The 10,787-nt window shown below is 52.7% G+C and overlaps 1 protein-coding gene across 1 annotated transcript in view; it reads right to left on the bottom strand.

The window, feature by feature from the left end:
• ANKRD35 (ankyrin repeat domain 35) overlaps positions 1-10,787 on the bottom strand; it is a 21,489-nt gene that overhangs the window by 8,242 nt on the left and 2,460 nt on the right. The window contains exons 2-10 of the mRNA XM_015564263.1: positions 6,368-6,498; positions 5,314-5,402; positions 4,908-4,972; positions 3,253-3,310; positions 2,999-3,069; positions 2,601-2,707; positions 1,646-1,835; positions 1,583-1,600; positions 4-1,181 (exon numbers count right to left, since the gene is read on the bottom strand). Coding sequence (XP_015419749.1) covers positions 4-1,181; positions 1,583-1,600; positions 1,646-1,835; positions 2,601-2,707; positions 2,999-3,069; positions 3,253-3,310; positions 4,908-4,972; positions 5,314-5,402; positions 6,368-6,498 — 1,907 coding nt within the window. The remainder of the gene's footprint in view (positions 1-3; positions 1,182-1,582; positions 1,601-1,645; positions 1,836-2,600; positions 2,708-2,998; positions 3,070-3,252; positions 3,311-4,907; positions 4,973-5,313; positions 5,403-6,367; positions 6,499-10,787) is intronic.

The following is a 10,787-nucleotide window of genomic DNA, read 5'->3' as shown; positions in this document are numbered from 1 at the left end:
AACTGGGGCTGCAGCCGCTGGCTCAGGGACAGCAGCTCCCCTTGCAGCCGCTGCCGCTCCCGGCCCAGCTCCCCCAGCTCCTCCAGCAAGTGGCTGTTGCTCAGTCTCAGGGCCGACACCTCCTTCTCCAGCATCCCCTTGGCCAGGCCTCCTCCCAGCGGATGCGGCCTGCCCGGGGCCCCTGGAGACTCCCGCTGGGTCCCGGGAGCCCCCGTCTCCTTCTCCCCATCCTCTTCGGGGATGGTTTCTGAGCCTGCCTTTCGGGCTCCTTCTCTGGACTCCTGGGCCGGGGTCGCAGGGGTCGCTCGCAGCCCCCTCTGGGTCCGATCCAGCTTCAGCAGCACCTGCTCCAGCCTGGCTTCCATCTTCTCCCAGGCGGCCGCCGTGGCCTCCGCCCGGGACTTCCCCAGAACTCCCTCCAGGACAGGTCTCGACAAAGCCCCCAGGGCAGCATCCTTCTCTCGCCACACCGCAGCCAGCTCCTCCCTCAGCTGTAGCAGTAGCTGGTTCATGGCTGCTGTGCTGGCTCTTTCCGCCCCGGGGGCCTTCGGCCTCTCCTTCTGGCCAGCATGCGGCTGGTCTGCATGCTCAGGGCCAAGGGCCTGCCCACCGACAGTCGTCTGTTGCTGCCCTGTGGCTTCCCCCGGGATCTCAGACACTGGACCCTGGGGTGGCCCCCGTTCTGGTTGGGACCTTCCATGGGCTTCATAACACATCTCCCGGGGGGACGAGTCTTCGGTCTTCTTGGCAGCTAACACTGGGTTGGCGGCGGCCGCGGCTACTGCCTGCTGCTGCTTCTTTAGCTCTCGTATGCCCTCAGCCAGCAGGTCCAGGGGGCAGCCCTGCTCCATGCCATCCCCTCCAGGACGGATACCAGGACTCGGCCCGCCGGGAGCTCTGGGCTCCCGGAAGAGCAACCGCCCAAGCTCCTGCACCTGCTCCCGGATCTGGTTGGCCAGGCCCAGGTAGGCTGCAGCCTGCGCCTTGCTCTCTTCTGCCTTTCCCACCAGCTCCTGCTCCAACTGAGAAACTTTCTTCTGCTCCTCTTCGTACTTCCACTTCCACTCCTCTGAGCACACATCCTCTCGCTCCTCTTTCTGCTCCACCCCGGGCTCTGCTCCCCGGGGGCTCTTGGGCGGAGAACCCACTGGAGGGTCAGATGGAGAGGCCTCCCACACAGCCTTCCTGGAGCCGGGAGCCACTCCTCTTCACCCCAGCAGCCTTGCTTCCTGCCCCAGCTCACTCATTTTGTTCACTCACTGTATTGGACACGGTACCAGGTGCTGTTATAGGCACCAGGACATCGACAGTGAACAAAACAGACATGGCCTGTCACCTGGGGTGTTTACAGTCCAGCGGGGGGAGAGATTGACTGGGAACCCACACAGAGATGTTCAATCGCAGCTCAGGAGTCCTAGCGATAGCGCCAGCCAGAGCTGCCTTGGGTAAGACAGGGCTTCATTAAGGAACTCGGTGGCCCTGCTTTGGGGAACGCGGGGTCATCTCATAGCAGCAGCAATAAATAAGCCAACTCTGGACCACGGCGGCAATTATTCGTCAGGTGGACTGTTTCCATGGGGACAAATGGGCTTCTAAGGAGCTTCTCTGAGCCACTGGGGAGGATCTTGAAGATACAAAAGGGAACTGGCTTACCCCCCCGCCGCCAGCTCAGGGCCTGCTGCAGCAGCTTCCACAGGGCCTTGTCCTGTGTGCGCAGGCCGTAGTACAGAGCATCGTGGCCCGCGCTGTCCACCGCCCCCGCGTCCGCCCCATGGCTCAGGAGCAGCTCAGCCACTTCGGCGCTGCCCTTCTCACAGGCCAGGATCAGAGCTGACCTGTGGGTTAGGACAAATATATATATATTTTCAGAGAGGAAGGGAGAGGGAGAGAGAGAAACATCAATGATGAGATAGAGTCATCGATTGGCTGCCTCCTGCATACCCCGACTAGGGATTGAGCCCACAACCTTCTGGTTCATAGGTCAACACTCAACCATTGAGCTACGCTGGCCGGGCGAGACCAGAACTTTTCAAATGCCATTCCTGGAGCTGCAGCATCAGAAAGCAGGGGCGATGGCAAGGGCTTCATTTTTCTCTGCTCTACATATTAAGATTCTGCATAAACTCTTTATTGGAGAGAAGGGTTCCATTGCTTGGAAGATAGTTTGAAAACCAGTAAATTAATGAGTCCGGAGGTATTGATTCTGCTTCCCAAGTCAGGAAGCTGGTGGTGACAGCAGCTGAATAAAAGAATATAAGGAAAACTTTCTTCCCGTCTCAAGAGGAAAACAGTGAAACAGAGGAGATCTCTTCTAAGCCACCACTCAGAAGAGACCAAGAACACAGAGACCAGCCTGCACACACACACACACACACATACACACTCGCTTTGCCCAGTGGCTCCTTTCTAGATGGGCCAGGGCCTGGATTGGGGTGGGGAGACGGGGAGGGCTCACTTGTCATCCTTGTCTGTGACATTGACTCGGGCGCCTCTCTGCAGTACACACACACACACACACACACACACACTCGCTTTGCCCAGTGGCTCCTTCCTAGATGGGCCAGGGCCTGGATTGGGGTGGGAAGACGGGGAGGGCTCACTTGTCATCCTTGTCTGTGACATTGACTCGGGCGCCTCTCTGCAGTAACTGTGAGCAGATAGCTGCGTGACCGCCCAGCGAGGCGATCATCAGGGGTGTGCGTCCATCCTGCACGGGTTGTGGAGAGAGAGTTCATGAGAAGCCAGAGGTTTGCACGATGCTACCAGCTCCCTCTCCCCACACCTCTCCAGGAACAAAGCCCAGCTAGGGGCTAAATACCCCTTTCGAAGGGTTGAAAGCTCTCCAGAAGATAAGGCTTAACCTCTCTGGGAGGAAGAGGAGGGGGAGGGAGGAAAGGTGGTGCTGTCCAACCCCTGCTCACAGAAGTTAGCCAATCATGCTCAGAGAGAGCAGCAGCCTGCGGTGCAGGGCGCTGGCCAGCGTCCCGCTGATACTCACATTGTCCAGGACATCCAGGAAGGCCTCGTGGTCACACAGCAGGAGCACACTTGAGGCACAGCCCGAGGAAGCTGGGGAGGGTTGAGGGATGATCGGGCGAAGGGGAGCAGAAAGTGCACCTGGTCAGATCGCGACCCAACATCCCCTCCAACTATCTTAGTATCAGCCCTGCCCTCTCCACCCAACGTTATCCTCCCCTCCCTCCCTCCCCTATCTTCCCCGCAGCCCTGTGCCCACAGTCTCCTGGCACACACCTGCCCAGTGCAGCGGACTACGATTTTCTGCATCCACGGCATCTTCATTGGCACCGTGCTGGGAAGAGCCACAAAGGGAAGCCGCATGGAACAGAGTGTTAAGGTTCTCATCCCATACCCACCGTGGGGTCCCCAGCTTCCCAATTACGACAGGGAGGGGTGGGAGGATCATAGCTTTGTCCGACTGCTCGGCAGGCCCATTCCATTTCTTACAGGTGACAGGCAGCCTTGAATTTCAGCCCTGGTTCTTAAGCCTAGGGCCTGAGAACCACCAGGTTACGGATAAATAAGCATGCTAGGACTGTAACGCCTGGGTCATGGCCAGTACTTTAGGACCCTAATTGGGAACCTTGCAAAGGGCTGGGAAGAACAAAAGCGGAACGGCCGTGGGCCCAACGGCCTGTTGGCCTTCGTACTTTTGGAAACTTATTTATTAATTGTCCACAGGTCATTTCACATGTACATTTCCTTTGTGCTCTAGACTACGAATGCCTCAAAAACAGACAGTAGGATTTTGGTTTAATTTGAAACTCCCTGCCCTCCTTCTGCCTGCCCATCCTCATCACAGCAGCCAGTCTCTGAAGTGGCTCACCAATGGCGGGGCTCAAAACATGCATATTGACCGCGGGCCAGTCGGTCAGTCCCTGCCAACTCTACTTTGTGACCTGCCCTCAAGGGCAGCATTAAGTGCAGGGCCTGCACATAGTAGGTGTTAAATAAATTTTTGTGAATTAAAGAATCAATGATCACCAGCTCTCTCAGTGGGGAGGAGAGGGGTATATTTGATTCAATATTGCTGTGTCTTCAAACAAAGTTCGGAAACTCGGGGTCCGCTTCTTCCCTTCACAGGAAGGGTATCGTATCGAGGGGTTGCTCTACCTGCAGCAGGACCCTGACCCACTCTGGCTGGCAGGAGATGGTGGCCAAGTGCAGGGCGGTGCTTCCTGGAAAGAGGAGGAGGAAAAGAGGCGGGTGGGTGGCCCTATGCAGGCCAGTGACTCACAGGGAGGGAAGGCGAGAGACGCACAGATAATCAAAGGGAGATTAGAGAGAGAAGCGCTCAGCTACATGGGGCCAGAAATTCCTGTTCCCCAGGTGCCCGTACATGCGGTGGGGGCAGCAGGATAGTCAGACATTCAGTCAGGCCCTTGGAGGCTGCCAGGTGAAAGCTGCGGAAGGATGAAGGGACCAGGGGATGAGGAATGGGAGAATCTTCGTAATCTTAACAATCACTGCCTGCTACACCTATACTCTCTAACCCCAAGGCCAGTCCCAAGAGCTGAGAGGGAAAGTCCCCTGGCCCGACTTACTGAGAAAGAGAGGGCTCTAAGGTAGTGATGGCGAGCCTTTTGACCTCGGGTGTCAGCATTTTGAAAAACCCTAACTTAACTCTGGTGCCATGTCACATAGAGAAATGTTTTGATATTTGCAACCATAGTAAAACAAAGACTTATATTTTTGACATTTATTTTATATATTTAAATGCCATTTAACGAAGAAAAATCAACCAAAAAAATGAGTTTCCGTGTCACCTCTGACACGCGGGTCAGAGGTATATTTGATTCAATATTGCTGTGACTTCAAACAAAGTTCGGAAACTCGGGGTCCGCTTCTTCCCTTCACAGGAAGGGTATCGTATCGAGGGGTTGCTCTACCTGCAGCAGGACCTTGACGCACTGTGGCTGGCAGGAGATGGTGGCCAAGTGCAGGGCGGTGCTTCCTGGAAAGAGGAGGAGGAAAAGAGGCGGGTGGGTGGCCCTATGCAGGCCAGTGACTCACAGGGAGGGAAGGCGAGAGACGCACAGATAATCAAAGGGAGATTAGAGAGAGAAGCACTCAGCCACATGGGGCCAGAAATTCCTGTTCCCCAGGTACCCGGGGGTGGAGGGGGGTAAGGTGTACCCAGCTGGCAGGGAGGGGGACCTCTGGAGGGTGCCGGCCAGGCTTTCTGAGGAAAGAAGCAGGGGCTGCGGTGGGAACCTCCAGCAGGGCCCCCGCACGGGCCCCCACGGCTGCCTGCCGTAGAGGGAAAAGCAAGCAGCGTGGCCCAGTCTGACTCACCGTCCTCATTCTTGCTGTTGATGTCGGCCCCATTTGCAAGCAGGATAGTCAGACATTCAGTCAGGCCCTTGGAGGCTGCCAGGTGAAAGCTGCGGAAGGATGAAGGGACCAGGGGATGAGGAATGGGAGGATCTTCGTAATCTTAACAATCACTGCCTGCTACACCTATACTCTAACCCCAAGGCCAGTCCCAAGAGCTGAGAGGGAAAGTCCCCTGGCCGACTTACTGAGAAAGAGAGGGCTCTAAGGCAGTGATGGCGAGCCTTTTGAGCTCGGCGTGTCAGCATTTTGAAAAACCCTAACTTAACTCTGGTGCCGTGTCACATACAGAAATTTTTTGATATTTTCAACCATAGTAAAACAAAGACTTATATTTTTGGTATTTATTTTATATATTTAAATGCCATTTAACAAAGAAAAATCAACCACAAAAATGAGTTTGCGTGTCACCTCTGACACGTGTGTCATAGGTTCGCCATCACTGCTCTATGGCCTACTGTCATGAGTGAGAGGACGCTGGAAGCAGATATAGAAATAAGAGCTACGGGTGCCAAGCAATGTCAGACTATGGCCGGGGCGTCCAGGCCCCTTCCCAGACTGGCCGTGTCACAGGAAGAGTCAGCCAGACCAGAGCAGAGGGCTGGACAGGGGAAGCCGACTTGGGCAGAGACAAGAAGCCATGTCCCTCTTGTCCTACTCACTCCTCTTAGCCGTGTGGCTGTCGTAGCTACCACTTCATTCTGAACTTTCCAAGCACACCCCCCTCCTCTCTGTGCAATGCAGAAACACTCGATTTACTGTATGGGTCCGTTTCCTGTTTGTTTCGTGGATTTTATGTCCTCTTTGGTCAGCTTTGTAAGCTGGGTTGTGAGGTGGATGGAGCTCATAGACAATATCTTCTTCCCTCACTTCGTGCCGCACTTGATAGGTAGCAAAGACTTATTAGGACAAAAAGGGCCCTGAAGTTGTAGGTGTTCCCTGTCCTCTGACATATTGGGGTTGGAGTTTTCAAAGGGAGTCACATGCCAAAGGTGGGTCCCGGGGACGGACTTACGGGGACTGGCCGTTGGCGTCTAGCTTGGTGGGTCGGGAAGACTTCCTGGAGGCCAGGGCGGCCACGCGCCCCACGTCCCCCCGCTGCACGGCCTCCAGCAGCTTCTGGTCACGGCGGTTCCATCTCTCCACCTGGTGCAGAGCCACAGATTGTGGTTTAGGTGAGGGTGGAGTGGAGAAAGGAAGGAGACTGCCCTAGCCAGTTTGCTAAATGGTTAGAGCAGGGGGCTCCTCAAACTTTTTAAACAGGGGGCCAGTTCACTGTCCCTCAGACCGTAGGAGGGCCGGACTATAGTTCAAAAACAAACTATGAACAAATTCCTATGCACACTGCACATATCTTATTTTGAAGTAAAAAAACAAAACGGGAACAAATACAATATTTGTATTTGCATGTGGCCCGCGGGCCATAGTTTGAGGACCCCAGGGTTAGAGCGTCGGCCTGTCAACCAAAGGGTCCTGGGTTCAGATTCCGGTCAAGGGCACATACCTTGGTTGCAGGCTCCTCCCCCAACTGGGGCCCTAGTTGGGGCTCGTGCAGGAGGCAACCAATCCATGTGTTTCTCTCACATTGGTGTTTCTCTCTGTCATTCCCTCTCCCAATCTCCCTAAAAGTCAATGGGAAGGTATCCCCAGGTGAGGATGAACAGAAAGGAAGGAGACGGTTAGGAAGATGCCAAGCCAGGGGAAAGGAACATCCCTGAGGGCCTGTCAGTGTCCCACTCAGCCTAGATCACATGGTCCTCGTTAGGTGAGCAGTTACATACCACCAGTTCATATGCCACCAAGCACCTCTTCTGGTTATTGCCAGCCCTGGGTCAGAAGGTGCTTGGACTACTGAATTAAAAATCGCTTTGAGCCCGAGCTGGTGTGGCTCGGTGGATAGAGCGTCAGCCTGCGGACTGAAGGGTCCCAGGTTCAATTCCAGTCAAGGGCATGTACCTTGGTTGCGGGCACATCCCCAGTAGGGGGTGTGCAGGAGGCAGCTGGTCGATGTTTCTCTCTCATCGATGTTTCTAACTCTCTATCTCTCTCCTTTCCTCTCTGTAAAAAATCAATAAAATATATTTTTAAAAAATCGTTTTGAGTGCTGGATGCAGAGCATTTCAAATGCCTTTTTCACCATCGTTATGACTATCATTGTGGGTGCACAGCCCCTGACTCCCTTCCCTTTTGCTCTCGGGGTTTTGCTGGAGCAAACGGAACCGACCGGCCACTCCCGATTGGGCTCACGTTGCCTCTCAGCTTCCCACGCTGCTCCGCTTCTTGTCTTCAGATATTTGGGGAATCACGGCACCTAACGTCAGGTCACAGCCCTGAGCCCAACTATCTACCCATCGGCTTTGGGCCCCAGAACTGGGAGGAGAAGCTCAGGGTTTCGGTTTTCCCATCTCATATCTCTGCCATTACCTATTGCTCTTCCCTTTCAGGGCAACCACCGCCAAGAGGCAAATACAGGTCTCTCCTAGGTTTGAGGAGGCAGCAGAGGCCTCTCGCCTACCCCTCCCTCCCCACCTTCCCTGCTGCTGACAGGGAGCAGCTGTCCCAGATAAGGCCACACCCGGGCATGCATTGTTCCATTATTCCAGCGTGACTTTCTCCAGGTGCTGGGGTAATTACAATAATTGAAGTATCACAGGGTGTGAGAGAGAGCTGGGTAAAACCATCCAGGGCTAAAGGCACAGAAAAGCCTGGCTTGACCCAGAGAAGGGGAAGGAAAGGAAGAGGGGATGCAAAGATCCGTGGACGGTGAGAAAGGGCTGCAGGGGGGCTTTGTCAGCAGGCCCGAGTTTGGGGTCTGGTTCAGCTACTTTCTCAGTTGTGTGAGTGACCTGGAGTAAGCCCTTTCACACCTCTCACCTGTCTCCCCCTCTGTCACGTGTGGAAAAGAAAGACTGCCTCGTTGTGCTGTGAGCAGTAAATGAACTAATGTGTATAGAATCTCTTTTGTAAACTGAAGACCTACACAAGCACATGGCATCCTTCTGACAAAACAGGAAGTGCCGGGCTTTGCTGGTGGGACATTGCATTTTATGAGGTATAATCTCAACAAGGAAGAGGCTATGGGAGGAGGTGGAAAAATATAGGGCCAATGGAAGCCAAATAACTCATTTTCAGATACTGTTTACATAGCTAGGGCACATTATCCATTAAAAACAGGACAGATTTTAAATGTCCCAACCATAAAATGACCCAGGGGGGATGGGGTTAGGGGTAAGACGCCAGGACACACTTGTAAATCCTCAGAGGCCTTTGTGCTGTTTCACTTGATGCTGTATCACCCAGCCGCTCACCCTCCCTGGAAAGTGGTTAGGGCTGATATTATGTTATCTATGTGACAGAAGACGTAACCAAAGCCCACTGAGGTCAAATAACTGTGCAGACACACCACAACTGGGCAGGAACATTGAGATTAGAACCGAGGCCCCCTGCTGCCCAATGCCAGTTCTCACCACCAGACCACACTCCTACCCAGTGATGGGAAACATTTTACTTATTTCCAAATAAGCAGCCTAAGACTGCCTCAGGGCAGGGCCGCCCGCTCTCAGACGCTACCTTTCTGCACAAAGAGTCTCCAAGCAGGTTCCTTCTCAAAGGACAAAATAAGCAAAATGATTGCTCCACATACCAACAGACTGAGGTGTAAGAACACCTTATTCAACATCCCTTGGGTGCTGGGTCACCCTCGGAACAAGCAGAGCGCTGGCACTATGCCTCCAGCACAGCCACTGCTGTCCGCTGGCCTCAGTGTGAAGTCCTCCGTTTAAAATCCTGATTCTAACACTTCCTATCCTTGTGAAAACTTCTCTGAACATCAGTTTCTAAATGACATAAAGCACCCAGCACTGTCTGGCACATAGTAGGTGCACAATAAATGTTTGTTGAAGCCCCATTCTTTCTAGCCTTTTGGGGCTATGGACGAAAGGGGCCGCATGCTAACCTGACAAGCTCAGGGGAGGCCTGCATGGCGGTCTTGCAAACTCAGAGACCTAAAGTCACCACAAAGGATGGTCTGAAATGAAACTTTAACTAAAAGCAGTTATAGTAGGTAATTACATTGTAGGCCGGTATCTTCACTGACAAGGTCAACCTTTACCTTAACTGAGCCAATCTGTCTTTTTGCATCTATGATAACATACCCCTGAAGTGTCTGGGTAACTTGTAACTTCCCCTTTTCTGGACCCCTTGGGGCACAACCTAACTAATGCGCTTGGGCTCCAGGACAGACACCATAAATTCCTTCATTGTCATGTTAATTGTTCCGGCACCCACCTAAGCATGTGTCTATCATTTTACTTTTTATCCAATCCCAGGGGTTTCCCTGCTTTGCTTTCTCCCGCCTCTCTAGTCTATCACCAATGGATTTCATGTCACCCACCTACGTCCCTTTCCTTTGATTGCAAATGTATAAATACAGATGTAACCAGGCATTCTCCAGAACATTCTCTCAATTCATTGAGGTTCTGCTTCCGGGCATATGTCGACAGTTTGGCTCAAATAAACTCACAAAAATTATTTACAGGTTTCAATGTTTTTTTACGTGAATGGGGGCAAATTTGGAGTTCCTGGGCTCAGAATTCTCCGTACAGGGGAGTGGAAGGAAGAGATCTTGCTCATATCAGCCGATGCTTAACAGCTAGGCTGTCTAGATGGTAACAGTGTTTCCTAGCAAAGTAGACATTTTTCTTTCCAGATAGACAGTTCTAAACCCACTGGATTTACTTCCTACAATCTTGTTATACGAAGAGGAATTTAGAATAGGTGGAAATTCTTCATGGCCAAAGCTCTGCGGAGCAGGGTGGAGAAAGGCAGAGCTAAATTCCAAGATCTCATCCATTGCTCACCCAGCACCTTGGAAAAGAGGTCCTGGATTACCATCACAGCCTCAAGGGAGCAATTACCAAATTAACCAGCAGATTCAAATACAAGAATAAGCGTTGTATTTCTGTAGTTAAGATTAGGGGGCCTTCGTAAAAGTAATTGCAGCTTCTTATCTCTGGCAGTGCGCCCATAAGCTTCCCACCAAGACCCGGGCGCACCAATAGCAGAGGAAGAGTGGCCACCGGAACCAGGAGCTCACTCTCAGTTTTTAAAATGCAACTGACATTTCTCTAAACTGATTCAGTCCCAACTGTTTAAAGCTATTTTCTGGCCTACTTCCTGCAAAGGCAGAGTAAGCTAATATGTAAGACGCCCTCCTCAAAAGCTTCCTTTACTTGACTAAAATAAGATTATAACAGCTGATTTTTTGTCTGTTTGCTCAATTTCCTATATTCTAGATAGCTTAGATTAGTTTTAAAATGATCAAGTCCCAGCCTGTGTGGCTCAGTTGCTTGAGCAACATCCCATGCACCCAGAGGTCGCTGGGGGTTCGATTCCCATTTGGGGCTCCATTCCCAGGAGGGGGTGTGCAGGAAGGC

The sequence above is a fragment of the Myotis davidii genome, unplaced genomic scaffold (assembly GCF_000327345.1).
Source record: "Myotis davidii unplaced genomic scaffold, ASM32734v1 scaffold401, whole genome shotgun sequence".
In the NCBI taxonomy this organism is placed as follows: domain Eukaryota; kingdom Metazoa; phylum Chordata; class Mammalia; order Chiroptera; family Vespertilionidae; genus Myotis; species Myotis davidii.
This window is presented reverse-complemented; position numbering and strand designations above follow the sequence as displayed.